Raw genomic sequence first — 23,190 nt, forward strand, 5'->3', positions numbered from 1 at the left:
GGACTCACTTAGACACAAGGTCACCAAAGTATTACTCACCTGGACTAGCTCAGACTCAGACTCGCGGCTTGATCTGAGTGAGTTGACTCATGATTGAGTTTGCCGACCTATGACTACAGTCTACGGTAACTCGAGACCTGCTCAGATATAAACTGCTTCTGTGGGAGCCACCTGTTGTGCCAACTTTTATTCAGCTGTTGGCATTGCATTTATGAACTGTTCATCTGTAATTTTGTGTGTGGCCGGGGAAGCATGCCAGCTGTACTGCTGAAATGACTTGCTTGCATATTTGATGAATTTCAAAACTGATTGACTGAACTTGAAAAACTCAGTCTAATTACTGCTTGTTTTGCCTCGTTGAAGCAGTCACAAACTGCACTGTTTTCACACATTAGGCTGCAGTATTTTGTGAAGATCCGAGCAGTTAACTTTATCAATTTTTTATATTTCGTTTCTCTGCATTTTAAATTATTATGACTGTATCTTGTTCCAAAAGAACTTCTTCTTGGGCAAGTTGGTGCTTAGATTTCCTACATAGACAGGCCCTAGAGCGCACAGGAATAGCATAGGCAAGTGTGACTGCGCATCTTCCCACGCATTGCAAGGCCTGTCACTGTGCTTTATGCTTTGTGCAAGCGTTGTTTCTTGGCAAAATTAAGGAACAAACTGCCAAAGAGTTGTTGAAAGCTTTCCATATTAAAAAAAAAAGAGAAGTCTGAGTATGTCTCTGATACATCTATCACACTGTGCTCTGCAGAAATGTGCTTCCTTCAAGACACATTGTCGTGACCATGTAGCTCTGTGTCACACCTTAGCTCTTTGTGCATGCGCAGGTGTCTTTTTTTTCTGTATGTTTCTTCCAATATCATTAAATGGTTGGTAGTTCGGTACTTCACTGGCTCCTCTTTTCTGTCCCCTTTTCGTGATATGTATTTCGCGACAATCAAGTGCAGTAATCCATCATTATAACAAAATCGCTTCACTTGAAATATTGCATTCAAAATTTCTTCCAGTACTGACTCAAACGCATCATTATTAAGCCGTATTACTAGACGTGCACGAAGAGCTTGACCCGCTTAGAACGAAGTGGCGAGCAGACCCTTTTGCACATGCAGTGTCAAGTTAATGCCGCCAACGAACTAGTCTCACGCGGGCACAGAACAGGTCGTAAAAGTACCTAACCAACAACTGATGACCTAGTAACGGGTACCAAGCGAGTGCCAAGTGCTCCCAGTTGTTTACTGCGGAGTGAATGGGAGCTATCAAATTCCATGGCGCAGCGTGCCCGAACCATTAATCTAGGTTGTAATTGCATTGCTCATGTCCCCCGTGTGAAAAATCTACACAAAAGTAGTTTTCCTGGTGCTTTGCGATGCCAGAAAGCCGCGGTCTCTTGGATGCCGAAAAATGGCCAAAAGACCGTGGCCTGACTTGCGCCATAGCATTCCATGGAGTACGCTCGAGCAAAATTTTAGCACTCTAAAGAGCACTTCTGGCTCTGAAATGTGCCATCCGACTTTAGACAAGCTGTCCAAATGTGTGCTAGTGTCATTGAACTTTATTGCTAGACAACTGTCAATGGCCTGGACGTGACGGTGCGCTAACACCAACACTCGTACCGTAGAATTACTAATTTCATTGACAACGGGGCGCCGAAAAACTCATTTTGCAAACTTCACGGCTGCATGCCTCAGCGAAAAATCGCCCAGTGATCATGCAAAGCCCCACTGCAAAACCAGTCAGTTTTCACGATTGTGCTGTGTACCCACAATGAGCGGTGAATTGTTTTTTGAGCACAACAAACACAACCTCACAGTCGAGCCACGGCTACTGCGGCACTTTCCAGCGCGAAACTCTTGTAGCGTTCTGTGACGTCGACACCCCCCCTTAACCCTCAGAGGGGGTTGAATTTTTTCGCGAAATGCAGTCCAAAAATTTGTATTTTTATTGCTGAAATAAATTCTTCAGATGTTTCTATTTAAGAAAAAAAATTGTCTAAAGTTTTTTGCGTGACTGCAAAATGACAAAAAAAATCATTTTGGCTGTTACATACCCATGGTTTATTCGTAGTACTAACATCAAGCAAAATCCTAAAAGAAACACTTATACGATTTTTTACAAATAAAAATTAGGCATTGCATTAAACATAGCTCACAGACATACAAAAATAAGCACACCAGAGTTGTTTTCTGGTAAAATATTTTCGTGCTCTAACACTAAAGACTTTTCAGCGTGTGATGGTCTTTGAAGCATGGCTTTCAGATGTCACTCCTTGATCATCATCGGAGTCTGAACTCGTCAGAAAATCCTCGTCTGACGAACTGAAATCCAATGAATCAGATTCTGATTCGGCACTTGGGGAATAGTCCACATCGGAAGAATCGCCGCTCGATTCACTAGCAGCAGAGCAACCGGCGCGTGCTTCCATAGCGTAAGCGAACTGCATGAGTGAGCACACGGAAGAAAACTCTATGGTTGTGCGCCCGTCCAGAAAGCAAAACGAGTGAAAAAGCTATAGTAATCCTTCGCCTTGTTGCCAACGAGACGGAGTTAGTTTTTTGAGTCCCCAAAACAGGAAATGCAACCACAGCGGCGTCGTTTGTGTAATTTAGCACCGCACCGTATACAGATGTAATCGCGCCCTGGGGAGCAATAAACGAGAGAGTCACAAGTGGCCACCCTTTGAGAGATTAGAAACCAGACAGCCATCAGCTTTCCAGGCATGAGAAGCGATAACCACCAACGGAGAGACATTGGCGCATGAAAAAAATTCCACGTATTCCCGAAGCATGGCAGCACATGCCAAGCAAGAGAAATGATCGAAAAAAAACGCGCATTTTAAAGAGACAGGCAATGTCGTACATGCACGGTGAAAACCCTCAAAGGTTTAAAAGCGGCCACTGCCTTTCCCTCCTCATTCGCTCTCCAGTCTGGATCAGTGCCGCAGGCCATGTGATTGTGTTATTCCGAGTGCTTCGTTAGGCGTGCCTCACGTGTGTTTTTGTGGTCTACAGTAATAAATGACTCCGCCAGGCTCCGAGCAAAAGTGTCTGACATTGTAGCAGAGAGTTCTGCTGATAAAAGAAGTGAAAAAAGGCGGCCAGCGGAAAACTGCCATCGCTAAAGAATTTGGCATACCGCCGTCTACTTTGTCAACTGTATTAAAAAACGAGGAAGCTGTGCTGGATGGCATTGAAAAGAGCTTCTTGGCGAAGAGAAAGAGGAATCGTGATTTGAAATACCCCGAAGTGGAAGGTGCACTTCCAGTGGCTTAAGGATGCCATGAATGCAAATCTCCTCATGCATGGACCTGCACTTACTGCAAAAGCCGAAGCTCTCGCAGAAACGACACGGCGTGACCTTGAAGTCGATCGTTGGTGAAAGCGCAGCCGTGAACCCTAACATTGTAGACATATGGTGCCAACATTGGCTCCAAGCTCTACTTGAAAAGCACGAAGACAAAGACATCTAATACCTAGATGAGGCTGCATTTTTCTACAAGATGCTACTGATGACATGCTCACTACCGCTGGCAGATCCTCCTCCGGAAGAGAACAGAGCAAAGAGTGTGTCACGGTGCTGTTTGGTGTCAATGCAACACGTGAGGACAAGTTTCACTTATTGATACTGGGGAAGGCGGAGAAGCCCCGGTGCTTCTGAAATGCAACTATTCCCAAGAAATGCTTCTATACAGAAGTAGCAAGCGAGCATGGATGATTGCTGCCATTTTTTGAAGACTACATATGCCTCATGGATAGACATTTCGACGCAACGAATCAGCAAGTGCTTTTCGCAACTGACAATTGTCCGAGCCATGGGAAGATTGACAACCTCAAGGCGATCACTTTGGAATTTTTGCCTGCAAACACAACCGCGATACAGCAACCGGTAGGTCAGGGCATCATTGAGACCACCCGGAAGCTGTACCGCAAGGCTCTTTTGCAGCGCATGCTCACGGCATACAACGCCAGCAAGAGGTACAATATTGATTTGCTTGGTACGAGCCATTTGCTGAACTTTTCATGGAAAGAACTCGCACCTTCGAAGGTCTCCAACTGCTTTGCACACGCCAGCTTTTCCCACGCCGTCGTCAGTGACCCTTACGATGATGAACCTGACAGTGACCGGACCTGCAGTGATCTGTACGAGGCTGTTCATAAAATTCCTGGCCAAGAGGTAGAAGGCGACTTCGAGATGTTCACATTGGCTGACACTGCTGCTCCCATGGTCGCTCCAGCGACAGATGTGGAGATAATTGACACTGCTGGTGGCCCCGACAAGGATGCCTCCCTGTCTTTCTGTTTTTCTTCTCCTCCCGACAAGGATGAAGAGCCGGCGGACACAGAGCCACGTCAAGTGCCAACTATGGTGCAGACGCGGCAGTGCCTACGCCTGCTGCGAAATGAAGTTGAATGCAAGGGCAGTGACCAGGGCCTCATGCAATGCTTGGTCAAAGTGGAGCAGGGGTTGCTCGCCCCGGCAACAACTTGAAACAACCAAAGCTCACTCCCTTTTTTGCACATCAATAAAGTTTTGCTTCAATGAATACATTGTGTTTTGACTTCCCTGCAGTTGTGGCACAATTAAAGCTCGACTGCTTTAGCTTTGCTGGAGCGGTCACCTACAACGAATTTTTTTGCTGTCTCGCGGACGTCATTATGAGGGATTACTGTATACCCAGGGCATCTTGTTCTTGAAATTTCAAACCTTGTTTTCTCTTTGCTACCCATCATCCAGCAAAATGAAGTAGACAGCAGGTAACAGAAAGCATGAATCACTTTTCACACTGTACTAGATTTCAAAATGGCCCCACCATCATATGTAGAGCAATAACAAAACTATTGTGAAGTGCATATGTTATAGCAGGACAGTACAATGCCATTAAACATATTCAAGGAAGGATTGACTGAAAAGATAATACATGGGTGTACCAGCTCCTACCTGAGGTAGCGTCACACTGGCTTCCTGGATGTTTGAAAGAATTATGTGACGGCAAAGGTTGCGTGGTGCGCCCTGGTAGCGTTTTGCTCGCCTGAAAAAGCATGGCATCAGGATTTGGTTTATACTCCTACAATGCCAGTTTAGTGATAGGCTAGCATTAACAAAAACTACGCCAACGTCACAAAGCTTCCCAATACATGAAATCAGACATAAGTTGATCTAACTGAGAATATCTTGCACTACCAAATGCAATAAAGGAAAGTTTAATACACATATACTTAAGAGAAGTACAATAATTCCTCGTTATAACGAAATCGTTTTACTCAAAATATCACCTTATTCGAAATTTATTCCAGTCCCAACCCAAATGCATGCATATTAAGCCACATTACTCAGAGCGCACGAAGAGCGTGACCCGCTTATAAAGAAGTGTCGAGTGGAGGCATCACCGAGCGGCGGCGGCGGCTGTTTTGCACATGCAGTGTCTAATTAGTGCCGCCGACGAACTAGTCTCATCCGGGCACAGAACAAGCCACAAAAGTATCAAACCCATGATCGATGACCGCCTAGTAACGGGTACCAAGCCATTGCCAAGTGCTCCAAGCTGTTTCCTGCGGAGCGAACGGGAGCTGTGAAATTCCATGGAGCAGTGTGCCCGAACCGTTAATCTCAGTCGTAATCGCATCGCAGATGTCCCCCGTGATAGAATCTACATGAAAATAAAGTTTTCCTGGCGCTTTGCGATGCTAGAAAACCACGATCTCTTGGATGCCGAAAAGTGGCCAAATGACCGCAGTGCACCATAGCATTCCATGGGGTGTGCTCGAGCAAAGTTTTAGCGCTCTAAAGAGCACTTCTAGCGCTGAAACGTGCCATCCAACTTTAGACAAATGGTCCAAATGCGTGCTAGGGTGACTAAATTTCATTCCTAGATAATTGTCAATAGCATGGATGCAACAGTGTGCGAACACCAACACTCGAACCGTAGAATTAGCATTCGTCAACAATGGGGCGCCAAAAAACTCTTGCTTTGCAAACTTCACAGTTGCATGCCTCAGGAAAAAGTCAACCAGTGATCATGCAAAGCCCCACTGCAAAACCGGTCAGTTTTCACAGTTGCGCTGGGAAGCCACAATGAGTGGTTAATTGTTTTTTGAGCCCAACAAACACAACCTCAGAGTCGAGCCACAGCATTTGCAGCGCTTTCCAGCACATAACTCTCGTAGCGTACTGTGACGTCTACAACCCTCCCCCCATAAAAGCGGCCACTGCCTTCCCGCCGTCATTCGTTCTCCAGTCTGCTAGCCATTCATTGACCCGCTTTAGAAGGTAAGTGAATGGCGTTCGAACGCTCGCCTTTACGTCAACTCCTCGCCTCCTTGCTACCAGTTTCTACATCACTGCTCCTCCAAAGCTGCCCTCCTGAGCACAACCTTCCAGCGGTGCCCTTCCACGGTTCCTGCTTCTTGCACGACTCTGTTTGCCTCTATTCTGCAACACGTGAAGCCGAAGTCAAGCCCGCCATTGCAACCGTCTCCTTATCTCGCGTGTGTATATGAGGGCACGAAGCATATACACATGCGAGTTAAGGAAACTAGTTCCAGCCTTGAAGAAGACAAGTCCACTTGTCGAAACGTCGGCTCGAGCACCCACCCCCTGTTTACGGATTTTTTTCATCGCAAGCTTCCATCTTCTCCTTCCTGTCATTTTGTGGTCTACAGTGATAAATGGCTCCGCCAGGCTCCAGGCGAAAGTGTTTGACTGGAGCGGAAAGTTCTGCTGATAAAAGAAGTGGAAAAATGCTGCCGGCAGGAAAATGAAATCGTGAAGGAATTTGGCATACCGCGGTCTACTTTGTCAACTGCATTGAAAAACAAGGAAGCTGTGCTGGATGACTTTGAAAAGAGTTCCTTGGTGAAGAGAAAGAGGAATCGTGATTCGAAATGCCCCAGAGTGGAAGGTGCACTTTTACAGTGGCTGAAGAATGCCAGAAGTGCCTGAATAAAGTCTTTGTTGCTTCGCTGAATTGTGTTTTGACTTCCTCGCAGTCGTGGCGCAATTAAAGCTCGACTGCTTTAGCTTTTCTCAAGTGGTCGCTTATACTGAAATACCACTTATAACAAATTTTTTGCTGTCCCACTGACTTCGTTATAACGCGGCATTACTGTACTTAAGCTGTGCATAGAAAATCCACTAAATTTCCTGACTTTCCAGCATTTGCTTGACTTTTGCAGAGAAAATTTTCGAACTAAAACCCATAACACAGCAACTGGTTTATAAATCAATTAATATTGTATATAAAGCCATGGGGTTGACCAGTGTACGAGTCTCCAGGGATACCATTACCTTTGCCCATTCCATCAACCGCAGTGTTTATGACCGCAGAGCTTACGATAAGTGTGATAAGGGACTACAGTTGAATTGACTCATAACGATACTAGTTTCAACAAGATATCAAATATAACAATCAGCAGCTGCTGGACCATGAAAGGGAGAGCCGGATATGTCTTCTAGAATAAAATAAACCTCTCACTACAATGTTCTCATGCTCCAGTACAGGTTATAAGAAGTAACTTTGACTCCGGGGTGTCTGTGTGGGAAAGAAAATAAATGCCTTAAAAGCCAGAAAACGACAAAAAAAAGCGATGTGAGCTACACCTATGAGGGTACCATGAATGCCAAACTGCATGTTCTTAGAGTAAAGCCAGCTATTCATCCCTTGCTGCACCCCCAGTCTCCCATGCCCGTCTCACATCTCCCTACCACCCTTTTAGGAACACGAATGGGCTGGGCCATCAACATCCCATGTGAAAGATTCTATCGTGTCGTGGAAGCCAGAAACAGTCTTGAATTTCTTTTCAGTCAGAAAGAGTGTGGGAATTTCTTTCAGACCTGCATATCTTGTGTAAATTGTTTCAAGAAGAGATGCTTACCAAGAACGCCTACTGGCTTTTACCGCTATAGCTCGAAACATGGCACCATGAAAAGGGCAACTGCTTACTTTGAGCACCAGTACCTAGTATTTGCCCATAGCCTCTTCTCAGTTTTAGAGTTCACCTTAGTGCAGCACACAACACAGCGCCTTGTGGAACTTTCTTTAGCAGCAGTTGGTGGAATGTATCCCAGAAAAGTGTATGGGAATTTAAGAGCTGTTCGAGGCAGACTTTCTTCTGAAGGTGAACTGGGTGCTGGCCACGCCTTCTGACCATGCCTTCTGGCTCATTGTCTGTGCTGCTACAGCTTGATAGCTCCCCAAAGTCAAAGCCTTCCTCATTTTCATCGTTCAGCAACCATTCATTGTTGCTAAAATCGTTGTCACTGGCAAAAGAGCTTGCTGAGCACACTTCATCAAAGCATATACAGAATGTGAAGTCAATGCTATCTTAAAACCCACCACTGTTTGCAAATGTAACTTCAGAATGGCTGTTTTTTGCCACCTAGCGAGAAAATTCAACATAAACAGCTTCAACACAAACAGCAAATTTTTCAAGAAAAAATTGCAGAAAGTTCATGATGAGTTAATTCATCAGGGACACTTCAGGACACTCATTGTGATGACCAGATTACCTCGTCATCAGCAATTAAGGGGGGAGGTGGGGATCGAAGCTGAAATTCTTTATTTTTTGTAGTAGAACAATGAAATTTGGCATGCTTATTGGGAATTGCACTGAATGACTATTTACAAAGTTTCATTAAGATATCTCCAGCAGTTCTGACATTATAAATTTTTACTTGCATCATTCTTGTACCATACTTGCAGAAAGCCTGGCGTGACAACAAAACATGGTAAAAGCCCAAAGTCGCCCTTATATTTTAGCCATAGGAATGGTTCATGCTGTGACATTCTCCAAATATTTTTATTACCTCAACTTTTTTTTACACGAAACATTACATCCATGTTTGCATAATGCATTCGTCATCGTCACGTCAAATTAGCTAAAGAGTAAAAAAATGAGAGAGTAATTCAAAAATACAGGAATGTCACAGCGTAGAGAATTGACTAGGGAATACAATGCAACAGACCTCATGAAAATCCATCAAGCCATAGTTGTGCTACGCTTTCTGCAAGTGAGACAGTCGGGTCAAAACACACTTCTGAGAAAACGGGCCCTAAAGTTGCACAGCCAGTACATGTAAATCAAAATGCCCTGGGGCTGTAATATTTAGTGTCTTTGCTTCCAGGGGTTTTCTTATGTCCTTGATCTTTAATTTTTCTGCACTATGTGCTTTCCTTTTTCTTTATTGGTTATTTTTGTCAGCTCTTTGAAGGGTGAGCCTATCAGGTTTAATGCCCAGACTTGCACATTACAAGTCTGTGGCATGCAAATTTAGGTGTGCTGTGGCAGTTATGGCCAAGACATTAGTGGCACAGGAATTTCTGCGTTGTACTCAATGAAGCGAGTTTGGCAGATAAAAATTCATCCACACCTTTACACAAGTTCATTTGTCACCCCCGCCTTGATACGCTTCATCATTCACCCGGTCGTGGTAATGGTAGTCGGCGAGGCTTTCATTATTTTAGTACATTTACAAAAGCTTGCTGCGAAACCATGCACGGCTTGAAGCGCGCCTAAATTACATCACCACTGAGTGCTTATTTCACCGCGAAGTGCTCGGCTGCGGGGTTCGGGAAGTCGGTGCCCGATATGCTGGGTGGCGGCATTTGGTGGCACGCACAATATGCCAAGCCGCAGCGATGAAACAGCGGCGTGCGATATGCTTGGCCTCGCATTTTGGGGCGCCGACGCGCGAAATTGTCGCGGTGCTTCGAGCGATCGCTGTGCGACGAACTTCGGGAGATCGAGCGGCCGTGGCCATGGGGTCCGCGGCGCTGCCGATCAGTGATTCCGAGCTGCCAGCGGGCGATGTCATTAGTTGCTTGCAACAAAGCGCATTGCGGATTGTTCGCTTTCGCATGTTTGCTAGCACGATGTTCTTCCTCGCAAAGTTCGAATTCGTCGGCGCCGTGAACGTAGTTAGGCCTAGCCACGACTCCGAGCAGTAAGCACGGTCGCGGTGTGCGCTGCCGCGGTGCCCGATGTTTCCGAGTTAGTCATGTTCGATCACGAGCACAAAAGGTCGTCCCGCGGTGGTCTTCGTCACGAGGTCCGAGATGCCGACGGGCAGAACTTCTAACTGCGGGTCCCACGAGTGAACGCGACGTGCTACTGCGATGTTCGCGACGAGCGCGTCGGGCTACCGCAGTCTGATACACGGTCTGATGATTGAGCTTCTGGGTGCAGCTGCTAACGCGTAATTATCGTCGACCAGCGAACACAAAACAATACGAGTGCGAATGCTTCTGTAATTAGCGTGATTTTTGACAGCCGTGACCCCGCAACGCGGAAGCCGCAGACGACGCACACCGAAAGCGACCATCGGACCAATGGCGAGGCGCGCTGGAGCATCATGGCGGCCGCGGCCAATCGGGGGCCTCGAAACGACCTTTAAACGTTTGCTTTTTGTGCGCTTGTTTTTAAATGGAGGAGCCAGCTGACGCGGGGAATTTGAAGACGGAGAAATGCTCTTTCAGACGAGCCCTAGATGGTGGTGCTTGGTCGCGTCGTTGCGGAGCTATTATTTTTTGAAAAACGCTTTCTTTTTTTGCGATTTCCGCGATAATTTTCGCCACCTCAGCGGGCACAACAATTTTTAATAGCACTTCTACGTGGTTTTCAGCGACGATATTTTGGAATTAGACAGAAAAAGGGCTACAGAAACTGAAGATGTGATTCTCAGAAAATCGATTTTTTTGTCATTTTTCGCGATTTGATCCCCGCGTCCCCCCTTAAGGAGTTAATCAATATGGAGAACGGAAAACAGCATCAACGTATTTTACAAAGGCACATAATCTGAATGGATGCCTGTTATTCTGACTAACAAAAACTTCCACATTAGCTCATTACCAGTGCTATTAGAGATTTAAGACAGCAGTGGAGCAGCATATCATTCTATGATGAGACCAGGCTGCATGTTGCAATAAGCAAGGTTGTAGCACCAACTGCTCCTACATTTGAGAGTGAAGTGTGGCTCGTGTACAGGTGACAGCTATACATGCTCACATAAATATCATTAAAAAATAACAAAAGCACAATTCAAAGCCAAGCCTAAGACAAACTGCCATACTTCTCTGCTGAAGAAGCCACCAAGGGGTCCCCTTGATCCACACGCTTAAGGACAGCACGAACATTCCGTTCCAGCCAGGCCAGCACCTCTGGTTCTTTCCAGAGAACATAGTTGCGCCCAACGAAGAGAGACTGCAGCTGGTTGAGAGCAGCAGGTTGTCTGCGTTTAATTGCAATTAACAGGCATGCAAGAGAATCAAACATTTTGTACAGCTGAAGAAGTTTGTACATGATAATAGAGATTTCCCTTTTCAATTCTCGTTATGTGGCACCTGAAGGGTCTTAATGCTTCACTTTTAATAAAAGCATAGCAGGTGTAGCTTCTATTATTAATTACTATATGTGCTGGTTGTTTCAGCAAAGACTGTCTCCACTTGTGAAAAAAAAAGTCATAGTTTCGCCTCAAGGGCTGAGCAATGAATGTGACAGCAACAAATTGGAATGTTATACGAAATAAGGCTAGCAGCTAACCCCTTTAGCATCCGACCTGGCGTAACTCAGCAAAATGCTGGCATAAGGAAACACGGCTGCTTCAGTGAGTGAAGTGATCGTCGTGCTGTCTATCACTTCAACGCAAACTTAGTGATGAGAGCACAGCCCGTACAAAGGTAAAAGCCACCCCGCTATGGTGGTCTAGTGGTTATGACGCTCGACTGCTGACCCGAAGGTCGCGGGATCGAATCCCGGCCGCGGCGGCTGCATTTTCGATGGAGGCTAAAATGTCTGAGGCCCATGTACTTAGATTTAGGTGCACGTTAAAGAACCCCAGATGGTCAAAATTTCCGGAGCCCTCCACTACGGCGTCTCTCATAATCATATCGTGGTTTTAAGACATTAAACCCCAGATATTATTATTATAGTAAAGGTAAAAGCCGTCTGCTGATCGCTGTCAAGACAGGGCGTGCGAGACCATGTCCGGCCGATCAAAGCACGCAGTTCCTGCTGGAGCCATGCAATCCCCACCCTCCAGAGTCCCCATGGGCCTTCTGTGCAACAGAGGTCAGCTGGTGTGTTTTATCTCCACTTGAGCCACAATAGTCAACTGCACTCATACACTTTCACTCCCATGTAGAACATACAATGCGCGGTGCAATGTTATCGCCTTTGGACTTTATATGAAACCTTACAGATGACAACAGCAAAAATGAACCTGGAGAGTGCACATAACTGCTATCACAATAATAAACTGTGCATCAAATAAACTGAAGTTCGTATGCCATTTATTCAATTACAATTGAACCTTTTTATAAGAGACAATGATGTAGCAGACAATCGGGTATAAGCAACGCCAGTGTGGTTACAGCAAACCAGGGAGTGTTTAGAAAATGAGAACGTGGTACCCTGTTTATAAGAGACCCCCAAAAATAAGGGACAAGAACTGCTCCCCAGTGCGTGTCTCTTAGAGGGCTTCAACTGTACTACCTTTAAGATACAAGTTGCATTTAAGCACGTGGCCAAATTGACAGGGATCAGTTCTTGAGGCATATTTAGTTTGTAGGAATGCTGAGAGTAGCTCCATTTTTAAATGCATTTCCCAAACTTGGAAAAAAAAATTGCATTCCTAGTAACCTGCAACCAAATCCCCAAATTTACCAAGTGCCATCATTCTGCTTAAAATTGCTTTAAGCCAAAAATTACATGGAAAAGCTGACAAGGGCTACCAGCATCATGGTTCCAGCAAGGCAGGTATGTGTGCACTCTGAATGTGATGAGGACATGGTAAACAGCCAGATGATGTCAAGCTTGGAAAAAGTGACTCCACATAGAGATAAGTTCTATCCAGAAATATGTCGATGTCAACATCTTTACACAAATTTAGTTCTAATACTGTCAACTAGCGTACTGCAAATATGAACAAAATATAATTTAGAAGCTTTCAAAACTCGTACCTGTTTATTGCATGTCATGGGTGTGTATTTATGTTTACTTGTCGATACAGAGCAACCGTATGTATGCCAAAGAATCAATAATGGTCTGCCATGGCAGCAATTAAAGAGTCTGTAATGGTGAAGCATGAGTTTTTTTTGTCAATAGTTGGCCCGTGTGAGTTGGATGCATGTAACATAAGGTTTACTGCTTTGCAGTGTGCCTTTGTGGCACGCTCACTATATTGCCAGCATCAATACAGCCATTGCTAATGTTGCTTGTGACAAGCACACACGATTGAAAATTGAATTTCTTATCTAAAATGAGCAAACACAGGCAATTTTTTATTATAGAAGCATTTTCTTTATAGAGCAAAAAAAAAAAAAAAAAAAAAAAAAACTCATAAGAACACGCGACTTAAACACAGGACCTCACAGTCATGAGTGCAGTACTTTAGCCCATTACGACACAAAATTGAATGAAGTGCCTTATTAAGGTGTATTTATTTGATGGCATCAACTCACATGCACAACATACCTTGACGATGCTCTGCACCAACAAGTAAACATAAGTGCACACCTAGCTCCGAGATATTACTGCAGTTGGTGAAACCAGAGCGCTAACAAAAGAAAGAAAAAACTCAAACATAGCAATTTATAGTGTAGAGGTTTTACCAATTTAGTGACCTTGCAATGACAACCCCTTGAGTACTGTCATAATCCACATAGGGCTGTTGCAAGGATGCATGTACACCTCCCAGTACGCACTTGCAAAGGCAGAAGCCCCACCTTTCACAATTGCTTGCAACAGCCTACAAAGCACATGTGCCGGAATGTAAACAGTAGAAAGATCCAGAGATGCAAAAAAGGTGATGGAAGACAAGGAATGGCTTAAAGGGGTCCTGAACCAGTCCTTGGACTTGGTGATAAAACACTATAGAAAGCACTGTTATGAATAGCTCACACAAATTTTGTGGTCATGCATGGCATGTAGAGTTTACAACCACAGCACAAAGTTACCGCTTTCTCAAGGACTCTCTCCTCAAACAAACAGAAGCTCTTCCTCATTCTCTTCAAAGCTGCTGGTGGCTGCCAGATTCCATCATTTGGCAGACTGTTGCAAGAGTGCCATTTGGATCAGTTGAACTTCTTCCTATTGTCACTGTCTATTGTAGTTAAATAATCAGGCTGAAGTAAGCAAAAACATAATTTTAAGTTTTGATATGAATGACATACTTCCGGGAGATCACAACTGTTGTCAGCAGAAATCAACACGCCCGCGCATATTCGAGTGAAACTCTGGCCACACTGCCTTTTCAGCATTGCGGCCTTTGTGCCTCGTTTCTTTCAGTTAGTTTTGCATGTCATAAATGGCTTCAAACCTTACAAAGCATGTGTGCGATGCTGAGTTCCAACACTCAGAGCACAGGATTCATCAGAATGCCTGTTGCCAACGTATATGCATAATCAAAAACAAACCGCGCACAGAGGATGTAAAGGCCCAATCACACAGAGCATGGTACACGCACACAGTGAATCGAGGGAGCAAAACGATGCAAGGAGATTGCGCCAATGCCCAGCAGCACTGCGAGGAACAGGCGACAGGACATGTGGGCTGCCAACAGAGCCCATCAGCACAGCCAAGTTGCAAGGAGAGAAAACAACAAAACATTGAAGCCGAGTGACTTTACGCAGAGGGCAGGGCACCTCCAATGATGCCACCCCACCAGAACCTTGCTCTGTCATAACAAAAGGAATAGGAGAGAAAATGTGAAGGGGAAATGCAGTGCTCACAGTTTCTTCGCTCCTGCTAAATGTTTGAAAAATATTCTTTCAACTGTATGTTTCTGGGAGGTGTCAAGCAAGACGTTTTTAATACCATGAACGAGGGAGTGGCACAGGACCCCTTTAAACAAAAGTCAGTAAAACAAATTCACAGTGCACATAGTAATGCCCCATTCACATTATTGTCAAAACAGCTTGCCAGGCACAGTTTGCCACATTCAGACCACCGCAGGCCGGCGATTTCTGTTGCACATGGCATGTTATGCTTGTTGTTCTGAGAATAAGTCCAGCACCCCTTTCTGTGATGTTCTGCGACAGCTGCACAGCAACATGGCCAACCAGCAACGAAGGGGTGGTCACTATAGCAATGCTTTAGTGTTGACGGCTGCCCAGCAGCCTCCCCGCTGGTGAATGCTAGGTTTGGCAACGTAATCATCACATAGGACTTGTCTATTTACTTGAAAGATGTAGCTTATGACACATCAAAACTAAATGCCAATGCTCACAAGCACAATATTTTGTTACTGTTGTTCCTTGATATTCTGCTTGCAATAATTTCACATGAGGAAAATATTCAATATTCATGGTGGTAATGGCTACAGTGCCAGCACAGCAGAACTGGATAGCTGTTATAAAGTCTACTGCAGCTGAATATTGCTTGTGTGGTAACTTTGTTCGAGTAAAGTGCCTGAAAGTGGACGTCACTTCTCCTCAAATGTATAATTTGCGCATCAGCTTATTCCAGTAGACATTATTTTGCCTTAAATAGAAACTGTAGCTGGCGTTTGTGTTACTGCTTGTTGCTATGAGCTCGTGCTGTCAGCCTACAGCAGGGGTCTCAAAACACGTGGCCTGCGGCTTCACAAAGAATTAAACTCACAGGCTTATGCAATTGCCTAAGACGACTCGAAGGCGAAAGCCATCTTCTTTTTCTCCTCAGTCAATGTACTAATCCTATCACACCCCCACCCGAAAGTTTTCTGCACGTAGCGTGGTTTTGCACTGCCTCCAAGTTCAGAGGCATTGCAAGCTTTCTGCACCTCACTTTGTTTTGCAGTGCCTCCGTGATCGGCCCACGTTTGACCATGCGACGATGTTGTGTGATGACGTCGTGGTGACATGGCAATTTTTGGCAATTTGTGGTGTCATGACGACGTCATGTGACGTCATCACATGATGATGATTTTTTGCATCACTCGTGTTGACACCGCCAACAGTCAATTCTCATGTTCGATGAGGCATCTAAGGCGCCTTAAAAATGTTTGTGACTGCTAAACGGTACTACATTAGTATTTACTATCCTACTGCGATTAATAACGCTGTGTTCGTGTAAGCTACAGAGGCAGGATTGGTCTCAAGCATTTTTTTTTCGTGAGCCACAACACAAAGGTTACCATGTGTTGAAACATAACCGCGGAACAAAATCTTTATATTTCACATTCGGCATCCAGATTTCAGTCCTGCTGGAGATCAATATCGATATTTTTCTGGAACTGTGACGCCAAATTCCCTTCAGACATTATCCTTATGTGAGGTATGGGAAATGCCGTCCTTCAAACGGCAGCGTTAGATGACATTTTGTTCAACCCCCCCTCAACCTTGCTCATTGTCCCGGCCCTTGTGGGACTAAATTTCGTGACTGCGGCCCACTAACTGAGGTGAGCTTGAGACCCCTCGCCTATAGCTTCGCAGTCACCGTTTGGCCAGCAGTCATGCGATGGGTGGCATGCCAGCGTGGAACTGTCCTCTACTTTGGATGCCTTTCAACCAGCTGACATTCCACTGCTCCAGAGGACGGCACACACTACCTAGGTGAGTTTGATGCTAGTGTGGATGGGCCATTACACAATTCATGTAGAAACATTATTTTATTAGCATGACATGCAACATGTAGCAATGACATGCAAAACATGAAGATTAACACACTACACAATAATGACATTAGCATGGTTGTATGCCCTGTTCAATAAATCAAGAAGAAAAAACTCAACAACTTACACAAATGTTATCACAAAGCTGTAAATGAAACTTCTTGCACAGGCACATGCATGCCTCAGAAATGTATTGGTCAGGTTATTGAAAGCATTATATGACCCATGAAAAGGAAAATCTGGCGTCCACCCAGCAAGTGTCCAGCGAGCGTCGGCAACATCTGATGGTAAGAAATCTCACATGACCAAGTGATGATATCACGTGGGTTTTGGCACTTAATTTTAAAACCGACTTGGCCCACCCCCAACATTGACTTTGCCCAATTCGAAAATAGAACTGACCCATGTTCAAAACCGACCTGGCCCACTCCCAAAGTTGGCTTGACCTGCAACTCTGCTCTAAAGTTGAGCTCCAGCAGCTATGGCTGCTGTCTTTGTCAAGCGTTCCAAGTACTTTAGCAAGGCCTAAAGACGCCCTGCTGCTGCCATCCCCTGTGCACCCAAAGACAAAAAAAATTGACTGCGACTATGGGGATCGACACAGAATTACTGCAAAGTCCGCTGGTACAAACGACGTTAACATTGCTGGGGTCAAAACACAAACTACACATGGATGCTGTCACTGCTGCCGCACTTGCCAGCTGAAGCAAAATAAAAACAAATAAGGAAGATAAGACATAAGTCACGTGTCTTCTTTCTTACTCCACTTTTCAGGTAATAGCACTTCGGGCTGCTCCTGGCTGTTCTCAGCACAGTGTAACTGGCCTTGCTATTATACTGGAAGACAGCGCTCCTACTTTTGAACGACCACTGAAACCTGCCAGCTCTGATAAGAGCATTTTCAGTGTGCTTTTGGGCACTCCTGTTCTCCCAGTGGAATTTGTCATTAAAGCAAATTTTGCTTCCCTCAACCAACCATGCTATTGTGCCTTTCTTAGCTGTCTACAAGTATGCGTCTACAGTTTAAAAAAGCAGTGTGTAACATCATGAAATTCATGAAAACATGAAAATTCACATGAAAAAAAGAATACAACGAAAATATAAAGAAAAAAAACTATCTTTCGAAGACATTTTTGATTGCCTGTTTATGTTTAAAAACATGCTCATCAGGTGTTGCAGGTACATATACAAGCAGTCTTTGAGCCATTTTTGCTGCATCACTTAAGTGTTTCAATTCACAAAACACTAAGGAAGGATCAAAAAGAAGACTGCTTATGCAGAGCTGAAAGCATAAGCTACATTTGGATATATGCAGATACAATCGTTACACCAATGTCAACCTGAATGACAAAGCATAAAATGCACTCACTGTGCCTGGGCTGTGGCAGAAAAGAATGTGTGCTTGGCCACTTCACTGTCTGGCTGCACACCACACTTGTCCAACAGTGGCATTAGTACACCAGGGAACATGATCAGCGATTCTTGCAGCTGTAGTGAAGTAGCACATATAAACTGTACCTCATCACAGCTCCTCAACACTCTCACTGACTTACTCCTGCTTGTACATGGCCACAAGAAATCACACAATGTCTAAGTTGTATCGTGACATTATTCTCAGCACTACCTTCAAACTTAATGCTATTTGAGATGGCAATATAGCCTGTTCTCTGAAAAAGGCAATGTCAGGGATAAAGCTTAAAGGACACTAAGGAGAGATAGAAAAACAGTTTATGTATTGATAAATCATTCTATCAAAACCCATTTTCGGTTATTTTGCAGTGGGTATTGAATATTAGAAAAGAAAACAAAGGCTGAACTTCCATCCTTTTTGGAATTTAGTGACAAAACCAGTGTGTTCACATTAGGAAACATGTCATCATTTTACCTCAGCCGTTTCGAATTGGAAGTTAAAGCTCTAGTGGAAAATTAAAACCTAAATTCCTATCAACAAGCACCTAACTGCGATGTTTCAATGGATAACAGCTGTGCGCATTGCCACCACAATGAGAACTGCACATGAGGGTTGTTATGTTAAGGAACATCACCCAAAGGCACTGCCACTCTTCTACACACAACAATAAGAAATGTAGCCACAATTTTTGAGCTAAAAAATATATAATAAAATAATGTATTGTATTTTAATATTAAGTAAAGATCCAGGATCCCCACACTGATAGAAGGCCAAGTAGCATCTACTTGGTTGATGTTATTTTTCGCAGTTTTTTGTGAAGAATTACGAATAGTATAAATGCTCATTTGATAAGGAAAAGTGCTAATTTCGGACATTGCGATACACTATCTTTCCATCAATGAGGCTACTCAACTGATGTTCTTTCCCTTTAAAGCATAGTATATTTATTGTCTTCTTTGCTACATGTAGAAGTAAAAATGCCTTTTCATAATTGCCATGCTTGGCAGTCACATACAAAAACAATACAGTCTGGTGATGAACGTATGAAAGGAGAACAATACAGTATTGTGACATATCAAAAGAGAACATAATACGTGCACTCTACAGCATAGTCCAATATTCTATGCTGCGTGTGCATTGTCTTAGTGCCAGAGTTGGTGTTTTTGAGGTCACTGCGTGGCAAATGACAAACCCGAGTAGCTGTAGAGGCAGTTGTACTAAACGCAACGCCTTCTCACTTATTTTGGAAGTGAATAACAATCGTTCGTGAACGAATGTTGTCAACAGAGCAAGCATCCTGTAAGCAACCTCAACAGGCTAGAAAAAGGATGTCACAATTTGTTAAGGGATACCACAGTGCTCATGCTCACCAATCCCAAAGTAGAAAGAAGCTATGCAGCACTCACTGAAGAAAAGCACAAATTCCAAGCAATACCAACCAGATTAAGAGGCACTTCCACCACAAATAAAAGTGTTTTAGGTGAGTGCACTGCTGCAGCAAGACTTCGATTTAAGTAGCCAACCAATTTTGAGGAGATGCTTCTTGTTATTTGCAGCACTGCTACCAACTACACAAAATTATGCAGGTGTACTGTGATACTGCTCTATTATTCAGACATCTTTTTGTGGCACCTTGCTGGTAAAAAAGAATCCGTCTGTAGCTATAGTTTGCATAAAAGGTAGAATTGACACTACAGCATTTGAATACAGTCAAGTGCCAATTTTTTGGACATGCTAGAAAAGAACGCTTTCGCAATGTATGAGAACGCCCGAAATTTCATATGCTGAAGCTCTTCGGTGTCTGATTTTTCCGACTTTCCGGTCAAATTGCAACGGAATTAACTGAAGCTACCACAGCTGGCACATCAATCAGCTCGCAGGCTCGAACCAGCGCTTTCATGAGTCCATCCATTTGAGACTGTTGCAAATTCCAAAAGTCAGCTTTGTCGCAATGCTGAGGCATTATAGGGTGAAGGATACTAAGAATCTGAAGGGGCCACTCTCACGGCGCAAATGTATTCATATACTGGAAATGCACGAAGGCGTGATGGCGGCAGGAGGCAAACATGCCAGCACAACTTAATTGCTGACAACCCTATTATGATAAGCACTTTCAGCGAACTGCTCGGTAGTGCATGCGGCCTCGTGCAGACGCACCGCTTCCAGGAACGAAAGCTGCTCATCATTGCAGTGTATATGTGTAGTCAAAAACGGAGTGGGAACGACAAACGTTCTCATGGCGAACGCATGCGTAGGGTACAGCAAGCGCTCTGGCAGTGATGGCGTCAGCTTAGTAGGTGATGTGCTGCACACAACTAGGAACGATTGGCTCTGCGTAGCAGCAAATGTGTTTTAATGAAGCGGCGGAGATTTTCGTGGAGTAGCACATCATTTACACACACATACGCATTGGAGAAAGCCGGACGAATTGTTGCCCTTCCGCCACAGCCTTTGTGTTCCATGTCATCATTTCAAAACGAACCATGCAAGAGAGCTGTAATTTTTGCACCCTTTGCTGGTTCCCAGCAGGTAGTGAACACATTCACAAGAGCTATTTCAGACGTGGCTGTGGTAATTGGACCACTTGGGCAAAGTAAATAAAAAAGCGTGACATTTCACGGTCTCAAGGGAGTCCGAAAAATCAGAGGTTGACTGCATCGTCTTGCAGGTGAAGCAATAAAGTCGAGTAGTTAAGTCGTATCCGGGATCTAGGCCTTAAACTCCATTATAAGTTTGATTTTTCTATGTATCCATGTTGTTACAGTTGCTCTTTTTTCACTTGAAATGGCTCGTTGAATAACAAAGTGATTTTTCAGACCCCAATGGTTATCCAGCCTCTTCTGTGCACTCATTCAGCACCGCTATGGGTTCAGTTCTGTTGTGCGGAAATATCTGCCTGTAACTATGATACAGCAATCCGACTGAAAATATGCAGCAGAAGTTTGTGCAAATGGCACAGTACACTTGTGTTGATATAACTTCAGTTAACTCGATTTTGACTGAAGGTCCCAGCAAGCACCCATACATTCCTATGGCACCAAACTTTCACTGTTTTAATGTTGAAGTTAGCCTTTGGTGGATAATTCAAACTGGTCCAGTAATCCTACATGCGCCCAACTCCAATGATGACTAGAGTGGTGGTTCCACTAGTCGCAGCCTCCAACGTGGTGGCTCTTAGTGTACAGCAAATGCATATAATGCATGTCATCTTCTGTCAAAACTGCTTATTTTCGACCTGCTCTAGGAAGATGTTAACGTGCAAATAGTAGCTCACAATGAATTATTAAAGTGTTTATCTGATACTAACACAAACTTTTTCCAAGAAAATTTGCCTGAGAATTGCTTGGGAAATGCAATCCGTTACAAAATGAAAACCAAGCCACCTTTGCAATAACCTACCTCAGCGCAAAATTTCTAGAACCAACTCAGTTTCACAGCTCCATGCATATGCTGGCACAAGCGGCTGATGCATAAACTTATTATAATAACACTGCTGTCACATTTTGCTGCACCTGTTGCCGCGAGCCACGACGCAGGGAGCTTGTGACGCACACCGAAATGTTGCCGGATCCAATATTTTGACAAGAGGACTTGTCTTTGTCAGGGCCGAAGACAAGGACAAGTCCTCTTGTCAAAATGTTCGCTCTAGCGAGATTCCCTGTTTAACGTTTAACGCTTTCCCATAGCAATGGAGTCCAGCTGATGAGTGTAGTTTAACAAAGTTTAAATCTGTCAGAGTAAACTTCACCAGTTTATTATTTTTTTTTTACCGCTAAAGTTTGAGCATGCTACACTTTTCTTGCTAAAAAATTGGGTGCATATTCCATTTCTACATAGTTTAGGCACCCAGATGTCATTTTTATGTTGATTTTCTGCTTTGCCACCTTTACACCTGGGGTCCTTTTACTGTAATGTACAGGGTCGTCCACATTTGAAGTGAACCCTATATTACTATTCAAGCCCTTATAGGAGCTGATGTTTAATAGATAATTTAAAAAATTATTATCGTGTTTGTCAACACCGCAATTCGTCATATAAGGAACATTTCCCTTGTGAAGTAGAATCAACATTCTAGTTTTGCAGGCCTGGATACTAATGAGGTGTTCACATTAAATGTGGTTGACCCTGTACTACCGCACTCAGTATGAGCTGCATCACGCGAGCGCGTGGCCAAGCGCTCTGCAGGTTTGTACAGTGGCGCCGATCATAGCATATGTTATTGTTATTATTATTATTTTACAATGCTACTAGCCCCGAATGTTCGAGTTATCGGGAGAGAGTTTGGCTGTCCCTGCGAGCGCGCATCGCCTCCACTTGCTTTCTCCCTCGCCCTCATTTAGCCCTGCGGTGATACCAGCTCCGAAAATGATAACTTCGAGGATGAACGCAAGCAAGTGGGGGCGATGCGCGCTTGGATGAGCAGCCAAACTCTCTTCCGATAACTCAAAAATATGCCATGATTGGCACCACTGTACAACCTTACAGAGCGCTCGTGTGATGTAGCTCATACTGAGCGCGATAGTACATTGCACCCAAGTGTTTTTGCGTTCAATCCTCGTCAGAGTGTAGCAACCGTAAGAGGTGCTGAGCCTCGAGATCAGAAGCACAACTCCACAACCACTGAGCTACCAAAATGAGTCTCTCTCATGATAAGAGTGGCATTTTTTCGTATTAAACAAGTAAACTGATACCACTCTAGTGTTTCTTTAAAGTAAGTACTTATGTACAAGTGCCTTTGAAGTTAATGAAATTCAACAACAGTTTAACTATAACCATTTACGCTGTGAAGATAAACTGCACTACTTCAATTCAGCATTTTTTTTTTGTCTAATAAAAATTTGAGTCTCTGCCTTTGTAGCTACCTCTGTATAGATGTGAATAAATCTTACCAGGTAAAATATTACCAGTTTTAGATAAAGCATGTAATCATTACCTAAAAGCAAAAACAAACCCAGAGGACATTTCACAAATCAGGGCAACAGATGTGGATGCACTCCACACATAGTCAGACCACATTTTTTAAGCATGCAAAAACAAAAACAGAAAAGAGGATAATAGAGGCAGCACACACAAGGAATTAGTGATATCTGCATGAATGCTCCCAGCATGAATATCGCAGATAAAGAAATGCAAATTTCTGATTTGTCACTTTCGATACTTTTAGTTTGCTGATAACATGTTTGTGTGAAATA

At 44.0% G+C, this 23,190-nt stretch overlaps 1 protein-coding gene across 2 annotated transcripts in view; it reads right to left on the reverse strand.

The window, feature by feature from the left end:
• Positions 1–23,190, reverse strand: part of LOC119404687 (transcription factor 25) — a 100,800-nt gene that overhangs the window by 21,844 nt on the left and 55,766 nt on the right. For both annotated transcript variants that reach the window (XM_037671321.2, XM_037671311.2), the window contains exons 9-11: positions 17,957–18,075; positions 11,068–11,226; positions 4,942–5,032 (exon numbers count right to left, since the gene is read on the reverse strand). In XM_037671321.2, coding sequence (XP_037527249.1) covers positions 4,942–5,032; positions 11,068–11,226; positions 17,957–18,075 — 369 coding nt within the window. The remainder of the gene's footprint in view (positions 1–4,941; positions 5,033–11,067; positions 11,227–17,956; positions 18,076–23,190) is intronic.

The sequence above is a fragment of the Rhipicephalus sanguineus genome, chromosome 1 (assembly GCF_013339695.2).
Source record: "Rhipicephalus sanguineus isolate Rsan-2018 chromosome 1, BIME_Rsan_1.4, whole genome shotgun sequence".
Lineage (NCBI taxonomy): Eukaryota > Metazoa > Arthropoda > Arachnida > Ixodida > Ixodidae > Rhipicephalus > Rhipicephalus sanguineus.